Source organism: Melospiza georgiana, chromosome 1, assembly GCF_028018845.1.
Source record: "Melospiza georgiana isolate bMelGeo1 chromosome 1, bMelGeo1.pri, whole genome shotgun sequence".
NCBI classification, from domain to species: Eukaryota; Metazoa; Chordata; class Aves; order Passeriformes; family Passerellidae; genus Melospiza; species Melospiza georgiana.
In genome coordinates, this window is record NC_080430.1 from 153,745,515 (window position 1) to 153,769,781 (window position 24,267).

General features: G+C 50.2%; 4 protein-coding genes and 4 pseudogenes across 4 annotated transcripts; all 8 read right to left on the reverse strand.

The window, feature by feature from the left end:
- Positions 1–175: 175 nt before the first annotated feature.
- Positions 176–821, reverse strand: LOC131088596 (feather beta keratin-like). Its single transcript, XM_058032777.1, has 2 exons — positions 701–821; positions 176–510 (listed from the first exon to the last, which is right to left on the reverse strand). Exons 1-2 carry the CDS (start codon positions 819–821, stop codon positions 176–178), a joined length of 456 nt encoding a protein of 151 aa, XP_057888760.1.
- Positions 822–3,289: 2,468 nt separating this feature from the next.
- LOC131085758 (feather beta keratin-like) lies at positions 3,290–4,397 on the reverse strand. The gene is made up of 3 exons (XM_058028266.1): positions 4,377–4,397; positions 3,842–3,890; positions 3,290–3,654 (listed from the first exon to the last, which is right to left on the reverse strand). Exons 1-3 carry the CDS (start codon positions 4,395–4,397, stop codon positions 3,290–3,292), a joined length of 435 nt encoding a protein of 144 aa, XP_057884249.1.
- Positions 4,398–6,799: 2,402 nt separating this feature from the next.
- On the reverse strand, positions 6,800–7,581 carry LOC131085844 (feather beta keratin-like; annotated as a pseudogene).
- Positions 7,582–9,816: 2,235 nt separating this feature from the next.
- LOC131090462 (feather beta keratin-like) lies at positions 9,817–10,122 on the reverse strand. The gene has a single exon (XM_058035840.1). The coding sequence runs from the start codon at positions 10,120–10,122 to the stop codon at positions 9,817–9,819; it is 306 nt and encodes a 101-aa protein (XP_057891823.1).
- Positions 10,123–12,925: 2,803 nt separating this feature from the next.
- LOC131085910 (feather beta keratin-like) lies at positions 12,926–13,572 on the reverse strand (annotated as a pseudogene).
- A 3,002-nt stretch (positions 13,573–16,574) lies between these two features.
- Positions 16,575–17,228, reverse strand: LOC131087594 (feather beta keratin-like; annotated as a pseudogene).
- A 2,431-nt stretch (positions 17,229–19,659) lies between these two features.
- On the reverse strand, positions 19,660–19,974 carry LOC131093407 (feather beta keratin-like). Its single transcript, XM_058040570.1, has one exon. The coding sequence runs from the start codon at positions 19,972–19,974 to the stop codon at positions 19,660–19,662; it is 315 nt and encodes a 104-aa protein (XP_057896553.1).
- A 2,269-nt stretch (positions 19,975–22,243) lies between these two features.
- On the reverse strand, positions 22,244–22,823 carry LOC131085984 (feather beta keratin-like; annotated as a pseudogene).
- Between the last annotated feature and the right edge of the window lie 1,444 nt (positions 22,824–24,267).

The window sequence follows — 24,267 nt, forward strand, 5'->3', positions numbered from 1 at the left end:
GTTGTCTCAGCTTTGATTGCAAGAGAACTTTATTGAGGCAAAAGATTGAACAAAAGAAACAAGTAGAAGCAATCATGTGAGCTAGAAGTAGGACAGCCATCAGCTGAGGGGCTTTGCCCTCAGGAGCAGTTACCAGAGATCAAATTTCCCATGTAAGGGGTGGTGCTGAGGGCCCTTAGCAGATGTAGCCATAGCCCCTTCTGCCATAGCAGCCCAGGCCTCCCAGGCCGTAGCCAAGGCCAAAGCCAAATCCGCCAGAGATGGGCTGTCCCTGGGCATTGAGCTCAGTGCCCAGAGCAGCAGAGGAGGTGGATCCGACGGCGGTGTTCTGGGGGAAGGAGGTCATGATGGGTCCTGGCAGGGTGACCATCACAGGGGAAGGGTTGATGATGACGCGGGAATCCTGGCATTGCAGGGCACAGGGCTCGTTGCAGCTGTTGGCCAGCGGGGTGGGTCCGCAGGGACGGCAGCGGTTGTAGCAGGCCATGGGTGTGGTTTGGAGGGTGCCTGGAAGAGAAGGGATAAAGTTAGACCAGGTTTGGGGGTATGAGGGGCAGTGATGCAGGAGAGTGATGGAGTGTGGAGGCTGTTGTGGGGCTGTGGGGAGGTGTGAGGGCTGCTGAGGCTGGGGCTGAGCGTGCTGGGAAGAGGGTATCGTGGGTCCAGGAGCAGGAGGGTCAGGGGTTTGAGACTCACCTGGTAGTCTGCAGGTGCAGGAGGAGAAGGCTTCGGGTGAAGTGCGTGAGTGAGAGACGCTCTGGACCGGCTTTTATGCTGGTTCTGGATGGGCAGGGCAGCCTTGTCCCATGGCCTTGGGGCATTTTGCAGACAGCAGCACTTTGCTGACCCAGCCTGGTGAGTCTTGAGGTGAGATATGTTTCCCTTCCCACATATCTGCAATTCCATGTCCAGTTCTTGAATCCGTGTCCATCTCATCTTGGCGCGACTACTTAAATGTGAGTAATAAAGGCAAAAGTTTGGTGATGATGTTGTTTTTCAGGGAGGGCTAAAAACATGACCAAAGCTTTTGACAGTGAGGTGTCATCCATGAAGTCGCTCAACAATGCTGGAATGCTGTTGTTTCTGGCTGTCTTGTGAAGACAGGCCCCATTCCTTCCCATCTCTGTTAGGATGGTCTTGGATTTGCTTGTGTACTCAGGGTGATAGATCTGGACCTTTCATCCTGTTCTCTCCCTCCCTACTTTGGTCCATGTCTGCAGGCCTGTCTCCATGCCTTACCTTTTTTCTTGGACATGGCAAAGTGCTCCCTGTGATTTAGGGATGCCTCCCATGCTCCCCAAAGCCTTGTGTTGGTTCATCCATAGCTCTCATCTTACCTAGCCCAGGAAGGTCTCATTGTGGGGTTACAGAGCTGGGCTCTTACACAAGAGTAGGGAAAATGGTGAAGGATAAGAACAAGATAAATGAGGAGCAGGTGAGGGAACTGGGGATGTTCAATTTTCAGAAAAAGGTTGATCTTGGTGTCCTCTGGAGTAACCTGGATAGAAATAATTTGACATTAGTCTTGTCTTTTATCCAAACATAGGAGAAGAGGGAGTGGAGTCAAGTTGCCCCAGGGGAGGTTGAGTTTGGCATTATGAAAAATTCATTCACAAGAAGAGGTTTCAAGACCTGCTCATGACTGCCCAGGACAGTGGTGTAGTCACCTTTGCTGGAGGAATTGAGAAGCCATTGAGATTTGGACTTCATGGATGTTCCATGGTGGCCTTAGAAGTGATGTCGGAATGGTTGGACTTGATGACATTTTATATTTATGTGTTCTAGGAATGAAATATTTCTGAGATTGGTGGCATTCACAGATTTGGTTTACATTTGGACTGAATGTTAAGCGGCCTTTCCAGCTGAAATAGATTCCATGGGTTTTGGGGGCAGCTGTGCAAGGGAGGAGAGAGTAGATGGGAGTAGATGCAGGTGAGGCGTGAGCCAGACCTTTGGGGTTCTGAGTTGTGGCAAGTGCTGATGGATAAGACCAGTTCTCTTGGAGGATTTCTCTTCAGATAATAGTGCTTGGCTGAGCTCTGTGTCTGCCCTGTGCCAGAGACTCAGCCTGGGCATGAGGAGAGAGCTGTGGCTGCTGTTGGACACAACCCTTTTGTGATGCTCTGGAAGCACCTTCCCATTCTACACTCCCAGATAATCTAAATAAGGCCAGGTTGCCTCAGAAAGCAGTGTGTGGCCTGGAAGTGGCTGAGAGGCTGGTCCCAGAGGCTGGGGATCAGTGGCATGAAGTCCAGATGGAGTCAAGTCTCAAGGGAAGAATGTTAAGAGTTGTATCCATTGAGGCCGACCCTGCTCAAGATCCTCAACAATGATGAGGGCAGTGGGATGGTGAAAGAAGATGAGTGGAGGACCAGCAAGATCCTGAAAGGGCTGGGGAAGATTTCCTAGAGGAGAGCTGAGAGAGCTGGGATTCCCAGGAGACAAGGATGGACGGGGGTGTCATGAGTGTGTGTAAATATCTGATGGCAGGGAATGAGATCCAGGGTGCACAGCACAGCTGTTCTCACCAGTGAAGGAGAAGAGGGAAGGGCACAAATGAAAATGGATGCAATTCTATGGGCAAAGAAGGAAACAATGTTTCATTGTGAGAGCGCTCAGAAAGTGGAAGAGGTGATGGGGTCTGTCCTGGGAGATCCAGAACTGCTCTGTCCATTGTGCTGGAAATCAGTCTCTTGCTGACTCTGCTTGTTCAGTGGAGTGGAAGCAGTTGCACTCTAGAGTTTGTGCCCAAGTGAATGTGAATGATGTTACTTTTTTTTTTTTTTTTTTTTTTTTTTTTTTTTTTTTTTTTTTTTTTTGTGGTGAGGCTTCAAGAGTCTTTCTGGGAAGAGATTTTGTCAAGTGTGTGCTAGCATGGAGTGACTCTTCCAGTTTTATGCCCTGGAGAGGGTTGGGTCAAATGCTTTTGTGTATCAGGGAGTGGGCCTGTGTCATGTTTTTGGAGGTGTCCCCTCCAGTCCCTGGTTCCCATAACAGTCTTGGTGGTTCTTTGTGGTGCGGTATTTGCTAGGAAAGGTTTTCTTCCCCTTTTCCATCCACTCCAATGGTGCATGAGGATGTGAGGGCTTTGGAATTTAAAAAGAAGCAGAGTTGTCTCAGCTTTGATTGCAAAAGAACTTTATTGAGGCAAAAGATTGGAAAGACAAAAGAAACAAGTGGAAGCAATCATGTGAGCTAGAAGTAGGACAACCATCAGCTGAGGGGCTTTGCCCTCAGGAGCAGTCACCAGAGACCAAATTTCCCATGTCAGGGTAGGTGCTGAGGGCCCTTAGCAGATGTAGCCATAGCCCCTTCTGCCATAGCAGCCCAGGCCTCCCAGGCCGTAGCCAAGGCCAAAGCCAAATCCGCCAGAGATGGGCTGTCCCTGGGCATTGAGCTCAGTGCCCAGAGCAGCGGAGGAGGTGGATCCGACGGCGGTGTTCTGGGGGAAGGAGGTCATGATGGGTCCTGGCAGGGTGACCAGCACAGGGGAAGGGTCGATGATGACGCGGGAATCCTGGCATTGCAGGGCACAGGGCTCGTTGCAGCTGTTGGCCAGCGGGGTGGGTCCGCAGGGACTGCAGCGGTTGTAGCAGGCCATGGGTGTGGTGTGGAGGGTGCCTGGAAGAGAGAGGATGAGGCAAAACAGGGCTGTGAGGGTGCAAGGGGCAGAATGTCCGAAGAGTGAGGGAGTGTGGAGGCTGTTGTGGGGCTGTGGGGTGGTAGGAGGGCTGCTGGGGCTGGAACTGAGCAGGCTGGCAGAGAGGGTCCAGGGGTGCAGGAGCAGGAGGATGAGGGCTTTGAGGCTCACCTGGTTGTCAGCACCAGAGCAGATGGTGTCAAGAGAAGTGCGTGAGGGAGAGAGGCACTGGGCTGCTTTTATGCTGGTCCTGGAGGGGCAGGACAGTGTTGTCCCCAGACCCTGGGGCATTTTGTGGGCTGCAGCTCTTGCCTGTCACAGCATGGTGAGTCATGATATGGGATGTGGTTTCCTTCCCACAACTCTACAGTGTCATGTCCTACTCTTGAGACCATGTTCATATGACCTTGGCGACAGCTTTAAATTGTGGGTTGTTATTTGGGACCATTGGCATGGAAGTTGTGTGTCAGAGAAACCAAACTATACATCAAACCCCTATGAAAAATATGAGTGTCATCAGTGAGGTCATTTTGTGGCAGTTGTGTGGTTTAGTTTGTGGGTGTACTGAGAAGAGGGGCTCCATTTTCTGTCAGACTGATGTGGCCTTTGCAGCCCAACTGTGCATGAGGAGCTGCTCCTTCCATTGTGGTCATTCCTCCTTTAAAGTGTGAGTATTTGGGACCAGAGGCTGATGTTGATGGCATTTGTCAAAGGGGACTGAAGAGATGAGTAATACTTTGAAGAGCTGGGGCGTCATGCGTGAAGTCAACCTGTGGAAGTCCTGATTTTGGGTTTGTGTGTGTGTTGTGAAGAGGGGCCCCAAACTCTCAGAGGTTGGTCGGTCTGGTCTGGGCTTTGCCTCTGTTTTGCTGTATGCACCTGGACTCTTCCATTGCATTCACTCCTTCCTCTCCTTGCCCCCATCTCTCCAAGCCTATCTATATGCCTGGCTTCTCATGTGGGTGATCAGAAAGTGATTTCTGTGATTTAAGGAGACCTCTCATGCTTATTGGACTTTTGTGTTGGCTCATCCATAGTGCTCATCTTACCTGGGCCCAGGAAGTTCCCACTGTGGGGTTACAGAGCTGGGCTCTTACACATGGAAAGGAAAACTGGTGAAGGATAAGGAGAACCAAACATATGAGGAGTAGGTGAAGGAACTGGGGATGTTTTGTTGGAGGGGTTGGCTCAGAGGTTGTTAATCAGTGGCTCAAAGTCCAGATGGAGTAAGATCTCAAGGGAAATAGGTGAAGAGCTGTATCCATGAGTTCTACCCTGTCCAACCTCCTCAATACAGATGTGGGCAGTGGATGGCTGTTGTCCCCTCAGCAAGTTGGCAGCTGAATGGAGTGGCTGATGCACCACTTGGTTGTGTCACCAGTCAGAGGAAACTGGAGACTGAGGGTTAAAGGCATCTCCTGAAGTTCAGGAGGGGAAAATGTTAAGTTCTGCATCTGGACAGGAATGGCAATGGACCCCAGGTCATGCTGGGGGTTGATTGGGTGGGCAGGAGCTCTGCAGAGTAGGATCCTGTGGTCCTGGAGGAGAACAAAGTTACCAGAAAGTCTCAATCAAGCCTCACTTCAAAAGTTGTCACCAGTGTTTTAGATAGGTTTCAGAAAATGGTTGGAAGAAGTCCATAGGATCAGTGAAGCAAGTCCAGTTCAGGGCCAGAATACTTCTAAAAGGACTGGAGGATCTTTCATGGAGGAGAGGCTGAGAAAGCTGAGATTCCCAGAAAACAAGGATGGATGGGGTTGTTATCAGTGTGTGCAATTTCTACTGGCATGGAAAGAAGTGAGGGATCCTGACTGTTCTCAGCAGTGCCCATGTCCAGAACAGCGGCACAAGGGCAAAAGGGAAATGAGATGGAATTCTTTGGGCAGAGAAAGAATCTTTCAAACTGAGGGTCGTCACAGTGGGGAAGAGGTGGTGGAGTCTCTGCTGGGTGATCCAAATCTGCACTGTCCATGCTGCTGGGAATCCTCCTCTTGCTGACTCTGCTTGAGATGGGGAATTGAAGCACTTACACTCCAGAGTTTGTGCCTAAGTGGATGTGAAAATGTTTGAGATTCCTACTCGGAAGAGACTTTGTCAAGTGTGTGCTGGCCTGGAGAGACTTAACCAGAACCATTGATGAGCTGGAGAGCATTGATGTGTCAAAGCCTTTGGTGTAGAAAGTGATGGCTTTGGGTCCTGTTTTGGAAGGTCTTCCATCAACCAATTTTCTCGTACATGTCTTGTTGTTCCTCGTAGGGATATATTTCCTAAAAAATGTGTTGTGCCATGTTCCATCTAGTCCCATGGCCCATTCATTTCTGGCGCTGGGGTCTCTAGCTGGTCACAGTCACCCCAAGAAACATTAAAAAGTCTCTTTTAGCAGCCCGGCACTCAAAGGAGTCAGAGCTCTTTAGTTCTCGGTCTTAAGGTTCTTTATTGTATCTTATCTATAAAATATTTTCTCCTATCCAGCTGAGGTCCACTCAGCAAGACAGTCCAAGGCACTCTGCCTCCCCCAGGGTGGTGTTATCCTTTTATACTAAAAACTACGTGTACAATATTTACAATTACTTTCTAATACCTATCATCCATGTTAGACAGTGAGCTTCTACTCTAAACCAGTCTACAAGTGCCAACATCACAGCAGAAAATGGAGGCCAAGAAGAAGAAGGAGAAAGGCTGGACACACCCTGATTCTTCCATCTTGCCTCCTGAACCCCCATTCTAAAAATCCCAAAAATCTATTTTTCGACCCTGTGATAAATTCACTATTCTACTTAAAATTTTGTGGCTTGCAATTCTTCATACAAGGTTAGTAATTGTTTTTTCCAAGGGCTAAATCAAAGACACAGGGGTCTTGGGCTCTGTGCCAAGGTCTCTGAAACCCCTGACAGGGTCTCAAGTCCTCCAGGACAGCCAGAGGAATTTCCTGGGTCGCATAGGTAATCATGTGAGGCAGATTTCAAAAAGGAAAGGAGGCATGTAAGGCTTTGATGCAGCAGAAATTTATTGAGACAAAAGAATGGTGAGGGAAGTTGAAGAAATTGAGGAGAGCTGGTCTGATGTGCAAGGCTGGCTCCCACCAGCCAAAGTGTTTTAGTTACAGCAGCTGTTGGCAGAGGGCAGAGCTGGTGGTGTCAGGGGTGGTGCTGAGGGCCCTTAGCAGATGGAGCCATAGCCCCTCCTGCCATAGCAGCCCAGGCCTCCCAGGCCGTAGCCAAGGCCAAAGCCAAATCCGCCAGAGATGGGCTGTCCCTGGGCATTGAGCTCAGTGCCCAGAGCAGCGGAGGAGGTGGATCCGACGGCGGTGTTCTGGGGGAAGGAGGTCATGATGGGTCCTGGCAGGGTGACCATCACAGGGGAAGGGTTGATGATGACGCGGGAATCCTGGCATTGCAGGGCACAGGGCTCGTTGCAGCTGTTGGCCAGCGGGGTGGGTCCGCAGGGACGGCAGAGGCTGTTGCAGGCCATGGGTGTGGTGTGGAGGGTGCCTGGAAGAGAGAGGTGTGAGGCAGGACAGGGGTGTGGGGGTCTGAGGGGCAGTGATCGTGCGGAGTGATGGAGTGTGGAGGCTGTTTTGGGGCTGTGGGGAGGCGTGAGGGCTGCAGAGTCTGGGGCAGAGCCTGTTGAAACAGACGAGTCAGGGGTGAAGGAGCAGAAGGATCGAGGTTTGAGTGTCACCTGGTAGTCTGCAGGAGCAGAAGTAGAAGGCTTGAGGAGAAGTGTGTTAGGGAGAGAGGCTCCGGGCTGGCTTTTATGCTGGTCCTGAGTGGGTGGGACAGCCCTACCCTTTACTCTGAGGCATTGTGGAGCCTGCAATTTTTAGCTAGCCACTCTTGGTGACTCTTGAGGTGGGGAATGTTTTCCTTCCCAACCCTCTACAATGTCATGTCCTACTCTTGAGTCCATGTTGATCTGTCCTTGATGGCGGAGGCTTTCATGTGTGGGTTTAAGAGACCAAAATTTGCTGCTGGTGGTGGTTTTCAAGCAAGGCTGAAGTCATGACCAAAGCTTTGGACACTGGGGTGTCATCAGTGAGGTCACTGTGTGTGTGCTGTGCTTTGTTGGTGTCTTGAGAAGAGATGCAGCATTCCCCCCACAGCCACATCAGGCTGATCTGGGTATTTGCAGCTCTTTTGGGAGTGAGGGCTGTCCCCTTCCATTATATTCTTTTCCTCTCTACCATGTTTCCACCTTTCTAAACCTGTCCATATGCCATGATTTATCCACTGGAAATGAGCAGGCTATCCCATTTAGGTGTTGAGGGAAGCCTCCCATGCTCCCCAAAGTCTTGTGTTGATTTATCCTAGCTGATGAAAGATAAAGAGAACAAGGCATATAAGGAGCTGTTGAAGCAACTGGAGATGTTGGATTTTCAGAAGAAGAGAGTAACCTTGTTACTCTCTAAAGTCACCTGAATGGAAATCATAACATCAGTTTTGCCTCTTGCAGCTGTGCAAGTGATGGGCATGTGGGGAGTGTTTTCCTTCCAGCAGCTGTACAACTCCAAGTCCTGCCCTTGAATCTGCGTCCATTTGACCTAGGCAGCAGCTTATAAATGAAAATTGATATTTGGGAAGATTTGCTTGGAAGGTGTGTGTCAGGGATACCAAAATATCCAGCAAAACCTAGGAATAATATGGGTGTGATCAGTGAGGTCATTTTGTGGCACCTGTGTGGTTTATTTTGTGGGTGTGTTGTGCAAGGGAGCCCTCTTCACCCTGCGAGGCTGCTCTGGGCTTTGCAGCTGTGCTGGGCATCAGCCCCTGCCCCTTGCAGTACATTTACTCCCTCTGACTTTGCTACTGGCTTTCCAGGCACCTTGTTCCAGCAGACAAGGATGGGACTAATTTTGTAATTCTTTGAAGCACTGCCAAGAGCAGGTCAGACAACAAGATAATGAGGAAAACATTAGGATTAGTTTTGGGAGGCAAAATCAAAAATTAGTGACCTCTATGTTAGCTACAGAGAAGACCAGCTAACTGGGGATTATGTGAGAGGCATGGCTGATATTAACCTCCATTTTTCACCTGGGATATTTACTGTGTCTCCTACGGCATCATCCCAGACTATACCAGAATGGACAGGTTGTGTAAAGGGTCAGTGAAGTGGCCTGCTAGATTTTTATCATATATAACATTCTTGGCAAGATCTGATCCAGGTTAAGGGAAGTAGTTGAAGAGTTGTATCCATGGAGCCAACACTGTTCAACATCCTCAAAATTTAGGTGGGTTGGTGTGGGCACTTCTGGGCTCCCCAGCAGAAGAACCTCATGGACTTACTGAAACAAAACCAGTACAAGGTCATCAAGATAATATGAGGGCTCTTTGACAGAAATTTGACATACCTGGGGCTGCCAGGAGAAAGGGATGGACAGGGGAGTGTCGTCATTTTGTTCAAATTCTTGATGGCATGGAATGAATTAGAGAGAGTCTGCTAATCTCAGCAGTGCAGCCCTGCAGGAAAAGAGGGCAAGGGCAGAAATGAAGAGAGATTGAATTTCCTTGGCAAAGAAAGAACTACTCATTAATAAGGTAGTCAGGAACGGGAAGAGGTGGTGGAGCCTCTGTCCTCAGCAGTCCAATTCTGAACTGTCCGTAGTTCTGGAAACACTGCTCTCGCTTGGGCAGGAGGGTTCCCCAGGGTTCCTGCCCAATGGGATGATGTTGTTTTTCTGTTTGTGGTCAGTGGTTGAGAATCTTACTGGGAACTGAGTTTGTCTTGTGTGTGCTGACAAGCATGCACAAAGCCATGCACAGGAGAGCATTGGTGCTTCAAAGCCTTTGGTGTTATTGGGTGATGTGCTTGTCTCATGTTGTGGAAATTCGTCCCCCTCCTCCCTTTCATCCCTTTCCAGTCTTGCTTGGTACAGGTGGTGATATCCTTGCTAAGAAAGATGTTTTGCCCCTTTTCCATCCCCCCAAATGGCCTGTTCACTCGTGGCACTGCGCTGAGTAAGGAGGTGAGGCCACTGGGATTCAAACACAAAAGGAGGAATCTCAGGGTTTGATGCAACAGAACTTTATTGAGGGAATAAAATCAAAGAGAAAGGAGAAAGAGATTGAAGGGAGCAGGTTGGCAGAGCAGGTAGGGCAAACACCAGTAGAGGTGCTTTGCTTGCAGGAGCTGTTGGCAGAGGGCAGAGCTGGAGGTGTCAGGGGTGGTGCTGAGGGCCCTTAGCAGATGGAGCCATAGCCCCTTCTGCCATAGCAGCCCAGGCCTCCCAGGCCGTAGCCAAAGCCAAATCCGCCAGAGATGGGCTGTCCCTGGGCATTGAGCTCAGTGCCCAGAGCAGCGGAGGAGGTGGATCCAACGGCGGTGTTCTGGGGGAAGGAGGTCATGATGGGTCCTGGCAGGGTGACCATCACAGGGGAAGGGTTGATGATGACGCGGGAATCCTGGCATTGCAGGGCACAGGGCTCGTTGCAGCTGTTGGCCAGCGGGGTGGGTCCGCAGGGACTGCAGAGGCTGTTGCAGGCCATGGGTGTGGTGTGGAGGGTGCCTGGAAAGAGAGAGGAGGGTGAGGAAGTGTAGGGGTGGGGGAGTCCGTGGTGTGGTTTGTCTGCGGGGGAAAGGAGGCAAGAGAGTGTGGAGGCTGTTGTGGGTCTGTGGGGAGATGTGAGGGCCACTGAGGGTGGAGTTAAGCTTGCTGGAAGAGCAGGGCCGTGGGGAAAGAGCAGGAGGGTCAGGGGCTTGAGGCTCACCTGGCTGTAGACACCGGAGCAGAAGGCTTGAGGAGAAGTGTGTGAAGGAGAGAGACTCTGGGACGGCTTTTATGCTGGTTCAGGAGGGGCGGGACAGCCTTGTCCCATGGCCTTGGGGCATTTTGCAGGCAGCACCTCTTTGCTGACCCAGTCTGGTGTGTCATGAGGTGGGGAGTGTTTTCTTTCCCCCAGCTCTGCTGTGTCATGTCCCACTCATGAGTTCCTGTTCATCTGACCATGGCAGCAACTTTAAAGTGACAGTTTTTATTTTGTTTCAGCTGTGTGTCCAAGAATGAAGAATAGATGGCAATAACTTAAATGTGTCATCAGAGTCCCCACCCCATTGCTCTTGTGTGGCTCGGTTCATGGGTGTGTTGTGCAAAGGGACCCCATTCCATTACAGCCCTGTCAGGATGGTCTGGTCTTTGCAGCTGTGCCATGAGTGAGGAGCTGACCTTTACATCATGGTCATTCTTCCTCACGTCGCTACCAGGTCACCAGACCTGTCTTTTGGACTTGCCTTTCTCCTTGGTTCTACTCCGGCTTTGCCACTCTGGTGTTACAATGGTTCTTCTGTGGTGGGATACATCCTGGGAACAGCTGCTGAGGGATCTGGAGAACAAGATTTTGAGTAGTGCTTTTAGGAAGTGCAGAGTTTTAGATGCAGACAAGGCAGCCAAAGGAGAAATCATTTCCCCTTCTTCAGCTGTCTGAAAGGAGTTTTTTTGTTAAGACTATTATTGCTCTCTCCTCCCTTTTAGCAAGTGATGGGTCAAGTGGAAATGGCCTCAAGTTACTAAATCTCGAGTTGACAAAAGTCATGGGCAGCCTCGTTGAGCTGTCCTTCCTTGAGGAGGTTGGGTTGAACTCCACCATCTCCTACACAAACGGAGAGTGATGGGACAGGGGGAAATGTCTTCCCACTGCCAGATGGGATATTGTGAAGAAATTATTCTCTATCTGAGTGATGAGGGCCTGGCACAAGTCACCCAGAGAAGCTGTGACTGTCTCAACCCTGGTAATGATCAAGGCAAGTTTGGCCAGGGCTTCGAGCAACCTGGGATAGTGGAAGGTGCCTTTGTCCACTGCAGGGGTTCAGACAAGAGAATCTTCAAGGTCCTTTCCAAGCAAAACTATTCTACAATGAGTCTTTGGCCACCTCCAAGAGGTTTCTTGAGCACAAATGATTCCCTTTGCTGTGATTCTGCTTCCTGGGATGGGCACAGCATCCTACTGAGGGAGAAAGTTCCTTACCAGGAAGCAAAATTCAATCCCTCCTAATCCAGTGAGCATGGTCAGTGACAGACTTGAACTGATCCACCTAAGGGCTCTGAGGGAGCTGGTGAAAGTGCTCCCAAGCCCCTTTCTATCTTCTGCCAGCACTCCTGGCTAGCTGGGGAGGTCTCAGTTTATGTAGGCTTGAAAATGGGACTCTTCCCTAGAAGAAGGGCCAGAAGAAAGGTCTGGGCAACTCCAGGCCTGTCAATCTGAGTCCAGTCCTGCACAAGCTGCTGGAGCAGATCATCTGGAGAATATTTAATAGCCCCTGCAGGACCACCAGGTGATCATGCCCAGCCAACCTGGCTAAAGCAAAATCAGGTCCTGCTTGGCCAGCCTCATCACCTGAGGTGTCAATGTGACCTCCTTAGTAAGTGAGGAAAAGGCTGTGGATGATTTTTACTTGGAATTTAGTAAAGACTTAAATCTCCAGACTTGGGAAGGAGTGACTAGGAAGCTGCCAATGGGAAAAGGATCTGGAGGTGCTGGTTGACAATAGCTGAACATGATCCAATGTGTTCCCAGGTGGCCACAAAAGCCAGTGGCATCCTGGCTTGTATTACCTGTAGTGGGACCAGCAGGACCACTGTAGTGACTGTCCATTGTATTGGGTACTGGTGAGGCCACTCCCTGAATCTGAGTTCTGTTTTAGGCCCCTCAGAGCAAGAAAGACATTCAGGGGCTTGAGGATGTCCAAAGAAGAACAAGGATGTTGGTGAAGAATTGACAGAGCCATTTCTGTGAGGGGCAGCTGAGAAAAGGGTGGTTGATTTGTCTGGGGATCAGGTTGGTTTGAACTAATGGATTTCCCTGTGTTCCTTGTGCACTCCTGGATTCCATTGCTGGAATGTTCAGAGAGCCCCGGTGGAGAAGAGTTGGATAAATGTGTGCTGCCATCGGGAGGTTGTGCTGGGGATATGGGCACAAGTGCATCAGTGTGTCCAAGGTTTTGGGAAAAGGAAGGGTCTGTGCTGCATTCTGGAAGCCCAGTGGCTGGTTCTGCTGTTGACAGACATCCCAAGAGAGGTCTTGTGGCCCCTTTTCCACACACACCGATGGGTTGTTGACCCTTGACTTTGAGCATGGGAAGTTGCAAGAGCCATGGCAGAACAAAAGAGGAGGAGATGTGAGGCTATATTCCAGGAAAACTTTATTGAAGAAAAGAATTACAAGGCAGGAGAAAGAAGTGAGAAAGGAGGTGGTGTGAGCTGCAAGCAGGGCAACCATCAGCTGAGGTGCTTTGCTTGCAGGAGCTGTTGGCAGAGCATGGAGCTGGTGGTGTCAGGGGTGGTGCTGAGGGCCCTTAGCAGATGGAGCCATAGCCCCTTCTGCCATAGCAGCCCAGGCCTCCCAGGCCGTAGCCAAGGCCAAAGCCAAATCCGCCAGAGATGGGCTGTCCCTGGGCATTGAGCTCAGTGCCCAGAGCAGCGGAGGAGGTGGATCCGACGGCGGTGTTCTGGGGGAAGGAGGTCATGATGGGTCCTGGCAGGGTGACCAGCACAGGGGAAGGGTTGATGATGACGCGGGAATCCTGGCATTGCAGGGCACAGGGCTCGTTGCAGCTGTTGGCCAGCGGGGTGGGTCCGCAGGGACTGCAGAGGCTGTTGCAGGCCATGGGTGTGGTGTGGAGGGTGCCTGGAAGAGAGAGGTGTGAGGCAGGACAGGGGTGTGGGAGTCTGAGGGGCAGTGATGGTGGAGAGTGATGGAGTGTGGAGTCTGTTGTGGGGCTGTGGGGAGGCATGAGGTCTGCAGAGTCTGGGGCAGAGCCTGTTGAAACAGACGAGTCAGGGGTGAAGGAGCAGAAGGGTCGGGGTTTGAGTCTCACCTGGTAGTCTGCAGGAGCAGAAGTAGAAGGCTTGAGGAGAAGTGTGTGAGGGAGAGAGGCTCCGGGCTGGCTTTTATGCTGGTTCTGGAGGGGCGGGACAGCCTTGTCCCATGGCCTTGGGGCATTTTTGAGGCAGCAGCTCTTGGCTGGCCCAGCCTGGTGAGTCATGAGGTGAGGAGTGGTTTCTTTTATGCCATTCTGCAATTCCATGTCCTGCTCTTGAGTCTGTGTCCATCTGACCTTGGCGGCAGCTTTAGAGTGAGAGTTGGTGTTTGGGAGGATGTGATTGTTCAGCACCTGTCAGGGAGGGTTGAATAAACAACCAGAGCCCAGGAGAGGTGTGATGTCATCACTGAGGTCATTTTGTGGCACTTGTGTGCTGTGGTTTATTTTGAAGACTGGACTCATCCCTTTGTGTCTTGAATGAGATCAAGAGACAGAACTGGAAAACCAGGTCCTCGTCAGGATGGATTTGCTTCATTTTTAAGGTCCATTTGGGTTTCAGAGAATTACACGACAGCAAATTCTTTAATTTTAAGTGTATATCCTAATATCATTAAGAAATCAAAGAAACCCACCAGTCAAGAGTGTTTAATCCTGTTTTTATCATGGCTGGTCTGTGACTCCAATTCTTTTATTCTGCATTCAAGCTCTCAGGTTTCATATCTTTTATCCCTTAAGTCTTACTTAATACTGTGTTCCTCTCAGCAAAAACCAATAATTACGGTCAGCGTACTCCTCTTTCCTTCTTTGTTATGGTATAGGCATTTCTTCATTAAATTCTATGATTCCATGTCATACTCTTGAGGCCTTGTCCATCTAACCTTGACAGCAGCTTTTAAGCGCAAGTTGATATTTGAGAGGGTTTGCATGGAAGATGGGTGTTAGGCTGGGCCCAATAAACAGCCAAAATTTAGGAGAGGTGTGGTGTCATCAGTGAAATGACCCCGTGTCACTCCTGTGCTCTGTTTTATGGATGTGCTGTGATGAGGAGCCCCATTCCCTCCCAGCCCCATCAGGCTGCTCTGTGATGTGCTGAAGGTGTTGCCCCTTCCCTCTCATTTGTTGCTCCCCACCTTGATCCCACCTAAGCCTGACACTAGACCTGAATATTACAGCATCCTGTGTGGGTCGCTGCTGGTGAGAGAGAGACGGTGAATCTTGTTTCTTGAATCAGAAGGCTGATTTATTATGTATCATATATAATACATTATTACTATACTAAATAGAATAAAGAGTGAGGTTTGCAGAGCTGCTAGGCTAGGCTAAGAATCGATAGAAAGAAACTACAACAAAGTTGTGCCCAAGGACTGAGTCCCTGGCTTACACTTTGTGATTGGCCCTTAATTATAAACAAGAAGCATAAGCCAATCAAGGTGCATCCCATTACATTTCACAGCAGCTGATAAGAATTGTTTACCTTCTCTTCGGAGGTCTCTGCCCTCCAGAAGACGTAGAAATCTGAAAGAAAGGATTTCTTTGAAGAAATGTCTGCGACACCTGACTTTTCCTGTTCACTCTGCTCTGTGGATATCTTGGTGGTCCTCTTGCCTGTAAGCTTTTGCTATCCGGGGTGATTTAGGTCCCAACTTGGGATGGATGCAAAGGGCTCAGACCAGTTGTGGTTGTCAGAACAAGAATTGGGAGGTCACCCAGGGTTGTTGCAGGTGAGCATTTCATGATCTTTGACAACCAGGCTAGTCCAGGTTGTGTCAGGGCCCACAGTGGTGGCCTGAGAAAGGTCTGAGGGGCTGGACCTGGAGGTTTGTGGTCAGTGTCCAAAAGTCCAGATGGCAGCAAGTCCCCAGTGCTGTAGCCCAGGAGCTGGATCCACTGGGGCAACCCTGAAAATCTGATGCTGAAGCTCAGCAAGGGCATCTGCCAAGAGCTGTTTGTTGGGAGGAGTCGTCCCAGGTAGGAAGGAATGTATGAGCATCAAAGGTAAGAATAGTTTTCTTCTGAGAAATCGCCCTTGTGTTTCTGGGTGAAAAAAAAGTGGAGCAGGAGGTGTCCCTGTATCATTGTGGGGAAAAGGGACCCCAAGTCTTCAGGTCCAGATTGGGAACAGTGTTGTGATGAAACAGGAGGAAGTGACTCTTGGTGTCTCCTGAGCACTGGCGAAATCCCATGTGAGGTGTTCTCAGCAGTTCTGGGCTTCCCACATGTAAATGAAGTAGATTTGGTGAATTTACACCAGTTCAGGGCCCAAAAGATTTTAAAGGGCCTTGAGAATCTTTCCCAGAGGAGAGAATGTGAGAGGTGGGATTCCCAGAGGACAAGGCTGGACATAGGGATGTCATCGGTGTGCACAAATTCCTAATTGCTGAGGGTGAAGTCAAAGGACCCTGGCTGCTCTCAGCAGTGCACACATGCAGGACAAGAGGGAAAGGCACAAGTGAAAACAGATGGAATTCCCTGGGAAAGGCAGAAAACCTTTTTCAGTACGAGGTTTGTCCCAGAGTAAAAGAGGTGGTCGAGTATCGGTTCTGGGAGAGCCAGCTCTGAACTGTCCAAGGTCCTGGAAATCCGACTCTTGCTGGCTACGATCGAGCAGAAGAGAATGAAGCAATTGCACTCCAAAGTCCCTGCCAAATTGGATTATGTTGTTCCTATTTTTGGGGGGAGGGTTAGGGAGTCCTGCTGGGAAGACAGTTTGTCAAGTGTGTACTGGCCCAGAAAGACCTGAAAAGAGCCATAAGCAAGAGAGATTTGTTGTGTCAAAGCATTTGGTGTGGTAGGTGATGGGTTTGTGTCTCCCCTCAATCCATGGTTCCCATACCAGTCTTGATTACTACTGGTGGAGATGCATTTTCTAAGAAAGGTTTGAGACTTTTTTCCATTCAGTCCAACAGTCTCTTTATTCCTGGCAGTGTGTTGGGTAAGGAGGTGACACCACTGGAATTCAGAACAATGAGTAAAGATGAGGAGACACATCAGGCTTTGCTTTGATGCAGGAAATCTTTACTAAGTCAAAAAACAAAACAAAACAAAAGAAACAACAGAAGAAAGTATTTTAAAGGATGGGGCCTGAGGTAGAAGTAGGGCAACCATCAGCTGAGGTGCTTTGCTTGCAGGAGCTGTTGGCAGAGCATGGAGCTGGTGGTGACAGGGGTGGGGCTGAGGGCCCTTAGCAGATGTAGCCATAGCCCCTCCTGCCATAGCAGCCCAGGCCTCCCAGCCCATAGCCAAATCCACGGCCATAGCCAAAGCCACCAAAGCCACCAAATCCACCAGAGATGGGCTGTCCCTGCGCACTGAGCTCAGTGCCCACGGCAGCCGAGGAGGTGGATCCGACGGCGGTGTTCTGGGGGAAGGAGGTCATGATGGGTCCTGGCAGGGTGACCAGCACAGGGGAAGGGTCGATGATGACGCGGGAATCCTGGCATTGCAGGGCACAGGGCTCGTTGCAGCTGTTGGCCAGCGGGGTGGGTCCGCAGGGACTGCAGCGGTTGTAGCAGGCCATGGGTGTGATGTGGAGGGTGCCTGGAAGAGAGAGGATGAGGCAGGGCAGAGGTGTGAGCAATGATGCAGGAGAGTGAGGGAGTGTGGAGGCTGTTTTGTGGCTGTGGGGAGGCATGAGTGCTGCAGTGGCTGGGGCTGACTGTAAGAGATGAGAGGGGTGAGAGTTTCAGGAGAAGGAGGGTCAGGGGATTGAGTCTCACCTGGTTGTCGGCAGGAGGAGAAGGCTTGAGAAGAAGTGTGTGAGGGAGAGAGGCTCTGGGCTGGCTTTTATGCTGCTCCTGGAGAGGCGGGACAGCCTTGTCCCATGGCCTTGGGGCATTTGGCAGGCGGTAATTCTTGGCTGACCTATCCTGCTGCGTCATGAGGTGCGGAGTGTTTTTGTTCCCACAACTCTGCAATTCCATGTCCAGCTCTTTGAGTCAGTGACCATCTGACATTGGCTGCAGCTTTCAATCAGGAGTTGGTATTTGGGAGTATTTATTTATTAATGTTTGTAAGGGAGGACTGAATAAGCAGTCTTAGCCCTGGGGAACTACAATGTCCTCAGTGAAGTAATTTTGTGGCATTTGTGTGCTGTGCTTTGTCAGTGCCTTGTGAAGACTGGGACTCTGTTCTATGCCACTGGATGTCCATCAGTCATTGTGTTACACCCAGGAATGCTGAGGGAGCTGCTGATGTCCTGGGAAGGTCCCTGTGTTGTAGCTTGGCAAGGTCCCAGTGCCTGGGAGTGCCTGAAGGATTAAAGAGAGCTTGTGGCATTCTGCCTTGAATGCAATGGGAGAAAATCTGGAAAAGGAGAGACTGTTCAGGCTGAACTTGTTCCAGAGTTATGGCCCTTTTGGAATTCTCAAATCTGCATGATAATGCACTATGTCATTTAAATTGTATTCCTTGACCTCATTAAGAAACTCATTAAACACACAAGAAATGGGTGCTCAGGTAGGTCTGTGACATCAGTTGTCTTACTCCACATGAAGGTCATATGGTTTCATAACTTGTATCCTTTAACATTGTGTTCCTGTGAGCAAAACCAAATAATTACTAGCTCTGGTCGGCAACATCATCTTTCTTTCCCTGTCATGGTGCAGGTGTTTGTTTTTGGAATTCTGTTATTCCATGTCCTTCTCTTGAGTCTGTGTCCATCTGACCTTGACTGCAGCTTTTAACTGTGATTATTGGAGGTTAAAAACTGCTGTTGATGGTGCATGTCAGGGTGGGGTGAAGACATTACCGAAGCTTGGGAGAGGTGGGGTGGCATCACTGATGTCACCCTGTGATACTGCTGTGCTGTGATTTTTGTGTGTGTTGTGAAGAGGGGCCCCATTCCCTGCCAGCCATGTCAGGCTGGTCTGGGCTTTGCAGGCGTTCTGGGGCTGAGGGGCTGCTCCTTCCAGTGCATTCCTGCCTGCCTTGGCTCCATCTCTCCTGCCCGATCTATATGGCAGGCCTTTCTCCATGGAGATGGGAAAGCAATGCCTGAGATTTATGAAGGTCACTCAAGCTCCCCAAAGTCCAGTGCTGGTTGATCCATAGCAGTTGTCTCAGCTGGGCCCAGCAAGGTCACCCCGTGGGGTCACAGTGCCATGTTCTGACTGACACATGGAAAGGAAAGCAGCTGAAGGAAAAGGAGAACAAGGCAGGTGAGAAGAAGCTGAAAAAACCGGGGATGTTCAATTTTCAGAGGAAGAGGATCGACCTTATTGCTGTCTGAAATCGTCTGAATGGAAATTTTTTAACACCAGTCTTGTTTCCCTTTCACCAAGCTGTGGAGAAGAGGGAATGAACTTTAGTTTCTCTAGTGGAGGTTTAGTTTCCTATTAGGGAAATTTAATTCACAAAAATACAGGACAACCAACATACTGAAAGGGCTGGAAAGTCTGTCATAGAAGAGAGGTTGGGAGAGCTGGGACTCCCAGGAGACAAGGATGGACAGTGGGGTGTCATCAATGTATGAAAATCCCAGATGGCAGGAATGAAGTCAAGGGAATCCATTTATCCACAGTAATGAAACCATGCAGGAAAAGTGGGCAAAGACACAAGTGAAAACAGATGAAATTCAATGGGCAAAGAAGGGAAAAATTTTTCAATTTGAGGTTGGACAAAGAGCGGAAGACAGGGTGGAGTCGCTGTCCTGAGAGAGCCAAACCTGAACTGTCCATGGTTCTTGAAATCCCACTCTTGTTAGTCTTTCTCGAGCTGAGGGGAATGAAGCACTTGCATCCTAGAGTTCCTGCCCAAGTGGATGATTTTGTGACTCTGCTGAGAGGTTTCAAGAGTTCTGCTGGGAACTCACACTTTGTCAAGTGTGTGCTGGCATGGAGACAGTCTATCAGAGCTGCGCTCAGAAGACCATCAATGTGTCAAAACACTGGTGTAGCAGGTGATGGGCTTGTGCCAGGTCCTGGAAAGTCCTCCCAATCCCGTGCTTCCTGTGCCAGTCTTGGTTCTTAATTGTGGTGACATATTTACTAAGAAATAGGTTGTGCCCTTTTTCCGTTCACCCCAATGCCCTGTCTGACACTGTGTGAGGTGAGGATCTGAGACCACGGGAATTTATAAAGATGATGAGACATGTCAGGATCTGATGCAGGAAAACTTTATTGAGGCAAAAGAGTTAAAAGGCACGATAAAGAGGCAGAAGTGATCCAGTGTGAAGCGCAAGTAGAGAGACCATCAGCCAAGGTGCTTTGCTTGCAGGAGGTGTAGCCACAGCCCAGGGCTGGTGGTGTCAGGGGTGGTGCTGAGGGCCCTTAGCAGATGGAGCCATAGCCCCTTCTGCCATAGCAGCCCAGGCCTCCCAGGCCGTAGCCAAGGCCAAAGCCACCAAATCCGCCAGAGATGGGCTGTCCCTGGACATTGAGCTCAGTGCCCAGAGCAGCGGAGGAGGTGGATCCGACGGCGGTGTTCTGGGGGAAGGAGGTCATGATGGGTCCTGGCAAGGTGACCATCACAGGGGAAGGGTTGATGATGACGCGGGAATCCTGGCATTGCAGGGCACAGGGCTCGTTGCAGCTGTTGGCCAGCGGGGTGGGTCCACAGGGACTGCAGAGGCTGTTGCAGGCCATGGGTGTGGTGTGGAGGTGCCTGGAAGAGAGAGGGTGAGGCAGAGCAGGGGTGTGGGGGTGCGAGGGGTGAAGCAGTGTGGAGGCTGTTGGAGGGTCTGTGGGGAGGCTGGGGCTGAATGTGCTGGAAAAGGGGGGCCAGGGGTGCAGGAGCAGGCAGGCCAGGGGATTGAGGCTCACCTGGTTGTCAGGAGGAACAGGAGTAGAAGGAGTCAGGAGGAGCTTGTGAGAGAGAGAGACTCTGGACCGGCTTTTATGCTGGTCCTGGAAGGGTGGGACAGCCTTGTCCCATGGCCTTGGGGCATTTTGCAGGTTACGGGTTCTGCCAGGCCCAGACTGGCAAGTCATGATGTGAGGAGTGTTTTCCTCCCCACAATTCTGCCGTGTCACGTCTTGCTCTAAGGAGACCATGTCCATCTGACCTTGGTGGCATCTTTAAAGTGAATGTTGGTATTTGGGAGCATTGGCATGGAAAATGTGTGTCAGAGAAACCAGAATATGCAAAAAAAGCCTCGGAAAACTATGGGTGTCATCAGTGAGGTCATTTTGTGGCACTTGTGTGGTTTAATTTGTGGGTGTGTTATGAAGAGGGCCCCATTCCCTCCCAGCCCTGTCTGGCTGGTATTGGATTTGCAGCTGTGCTGTGCATGCGGAACTGCCCCTTCTACTGCAGTCATTCCTCCTTTAAAGTGTGGGTATCTGAAACCAAAGGCTGGTGTTGATGGTGCATGTCGAAGGGGACTGAAGATGTGAGCAATATTATGTAGAGTTGGAGTGTCATCAGTGAGGAACCCATGGAACTCGTAGTTTTGAGTTTTTGTGTGTGTTGTGAAGAGGGGCTCCAAATTATCCCAGGTCAGTCAGGCTGGTCTGGGCTTTGCATCTGTGCCAGGTATGAGTGCCTGGAGTCTTCCTTTCTAGGTGGGCAGTTGGAGAGTTGCCCCTTCAGCAAGCTGGCAGGTGATGGGGTGTCTGAGGCACCGCTTGGCTGTTCCACCAGTCAGAGAGACCTGGAGACTGAGTGTAAAAGGAATCTCCTGCATTTCAAGAGCGGGAAATGAGAAGTTCTGCATCTGGACAGGAATGGCACTTGGCCCTGGGTCATGCTGTGGGCTGAGAATCTGGAAAGCAGCTTTGCTGAGCAGGACCCTGTAGTGCTGGTGGAGAACAAAGAGACCACAAGATCTCAATGAAGCTTTAGTTGAAAAGGCATCATCAGTGTCGAAGATAGATTTCAGACACTTCTTGCCATGTAGGCAGGAGAGGTGGTCCCTCCTCTCTTTAGAGCACTCACTGGGTCCCATGTGGTGTGGTTTGGGCAGTTCTGGGCTCCCCAGTGGAAGATAATCATGAACTTAGAAACAAAACCAGTTTGTGGCCAACAAGATTCTAAAGGGACTGGGAGATCATTCACAGATGAGACTCAGAAATCTGTGACTCCCGGGGACAAGGATGGAGAAAGGCATGTCACTAGTGAGTGCAAATTCCTGATGGTAGGGAATGAAGATGAGGGATCACAGCCGTCCTCAGCAGTGCACATGTGAAGGATAACAGGGCAACGACACAAGTGAAAACAGATGTAATTCCATGGGCAAGGAAGAGAAGCATTTTTCAGTGTGAGGGTGATCACAGTATGGAAAAGGTGTTGGAGTCTGTCCTGGGAGATGCAGAACTGGAACTGCCCATGGTCCTGGAATTCCTGGTCTTGTTGGTCTGACTCGAGCAGTAGGAAATGAAGCTCTTGCTCTCTGGTGTTCCTCCCAAAATGTATGATTTTGTGACAGTTTACAGGGAGGGTATGAGGATCCAGCTGGGGAAGAGAGTTTGTTAAGTGTCTCCTGGCACTTAGTAGCTTTTTCAGAGCCATGAGCAGGAGAGCATTGGTGTGACAAAGCCTTTGGTGTAGCAGGTGATGGGCTTGTGACACATTCTGGAAGATCACACTTCAACCTTGCTTCCTGTGCAATTCTTGTGATTACTGGTGGGAATGTATGTCCCAAGAAAGGTGCTCCAGCCTTTTTCCCCTATGCCAACAGCCTATTAAGGCCTCACAGTGTGCTGGGTGAGGATGTGAGACATCCTCATTTGGAATCAAAAAGAAGAGGAAACTTCTCAGGCTTTGATGCAATATAACTTTATTGAGGGAAAAGAGTGAAGACAGAGGAGAAAAAGACAGAAGGCATCTGGTGCGAGTTGCAAGCAGGGCAACCATCGGGCAAGGTGCTCTGATTGCAGGAGCTGTTACAAGAGCCCCAAGGTGGTGAACCAGTCCTTAGCAGATGTAGCCACCCCTTCTGCCATAGCAGCCCAGGCCTCCCAGGCCGTAGCCAAGGCCAAAGCCAAATCCGCCAGAGATGGGCTGTCCCTGGGCATTGAGCTCAGTGCCCACGGCAGCCGAGGAGGTGGATCCGACGGCGGTGTTCTGGGGGAAGGAGGTCATGATGGGTCCTGGCAGGGTGACCAGCACAGGGGAAGGGTCGATGATGACGCGGGAATCCTGGCATTGCAGGGCACAGGGCTCGTTGCAGCTGTTGGCCAGCGGGGTGGGTCCGCAGGGACTGCAGCGGTTGTAGCAGGCCATGGGTGTGGTGTGGAGGGTGCCTGGAAGAGAGGGGCATGAGGCAGGGCAGGGATGTGGGGGTGCAGGAGGTGATGGAGTATGGAGGCTGTAGTGGGGCTGTGGGGAGGCATGAGGGCTGCTGAGGCTGGTCAAAGCTTGAGGCTCACCTGGTAGTCTGCAGGAGCAGGAGGAGAAGGCCTGAGGAGAAGTGTGTGAGGGTGAGAGACTCTGGGCCGGCTTTTATGCTGGTTCTGGAGGGGCGGGGCAGCTTTGTCCCATGGCCTTGGGGCATTTTGTAGGCTGCAGTTCTTGTTTGATGAGTCCTGACGTGGGGAGCATTTTTCTTTATGCAATTCTGCAATTCTGTGTCCTTCCCTTGGGGCTGTGTCCATCTCACCTTGGTGGCCACTTAAAGGGAGAGCTGGTCTTTGGGAGGATTTTGATTGTTTCATGTGTGTCAGGGAGGAATGAATAAACAACCAGAACCCCAGAGAACTGCAATGTCATCAGGTAAGGTAATTTTGTGGCTCTGATGTTCTGTGGTTTGTGGGTTCCTTCTGATGACTGGGCCCTATTCTTTGCCTCTGGGTGTCCATCAGTCATTGTGTTGCACCCAGGAATGCTGAGGGAGCTGCTGATGTCCTCAGAATGTCACTCTGCAATAACTTGGAAAGGTCTTCATACCTAGGAGCTGCTTCTGATGAATGAAAGGGAGCCCATCTCCTTGTGTCTTCAGTCAGATGAAGTGACAGCATCTGGAAAAGGAGAGGTTGTTCACGCTGAATTTGTTCCATTTTTCAGGTCCATATAGAATTCTCAACTTTACATGCCAATGTACTCAGCCAATTAAAGTCTATGTCTTGACCTCATTCAGAAATTAAAAAACCCAAAGAATCAGTAAAGCTGGCCTGATCGCTTTTTTACCCAGCTTGTCTGTGACATGACTTCATTTATTCCACATTAAAGGGATGAGGTATAACATGTAAGTCTTTATATTTTGTTCCTGTGAGCAAAACCCAATAATTTGCTGATGCTCAGCAAACTCATTTTTCCTTTTCTGTCATCATGTGGGTATTTCTTTATGGAATTCTATGATTCCATGTCCTGCTCTTGACTCCTTTTCCTTCTCACCTTGGCAGCTGTTTTTAAATGTGAGTAGGTATTTGGGAGGATGTGCATGGAAAGTTCATGTCAGGGAGGGCAGAGTAAACAACCAAAACATTGGAGCACTGGGGTGTCATCAGCGAGGTCACCGTGTGACATTTATGTGCTGTGGTTTGTGGATGTTTTTTTAAGAGGGGCCCCATTCCCTCCCAGCCCTGTCAGGCTGCTCTGGAATTCACAGCTGTGCTGGAGGTGTTTCTCCTTCCTTCACATTTCATCCCTCCCCACACTGATCCCATCTGACTAAGCCTGACACTAAACCTGACCTTTCCTCTTGACTGTGCTCTGTGCGTGTCTTGATGCTCCTCTTATTTTTAAGCTTTTGATATCTGGGACCATTTGGATTTTTACATGGGCTGTGTGCCAAAGCATGAGGCCACTTTTGATTGTCAGAAGGAGGATTTGGAGGCTGCCCAGGATTGTTGCAGGTGAGCATTGCATGATCCTCAAAAACAACCCAGACAAGTCCGGGTTGTATCAGTGCCCAGCATGGACATCTGAGAAAAGTCTGAAGGACTGGACCCAGGGGCTTGTGGTGAGTGTCCCAAAGTCCAGATGGCAGCAAGTCCCCA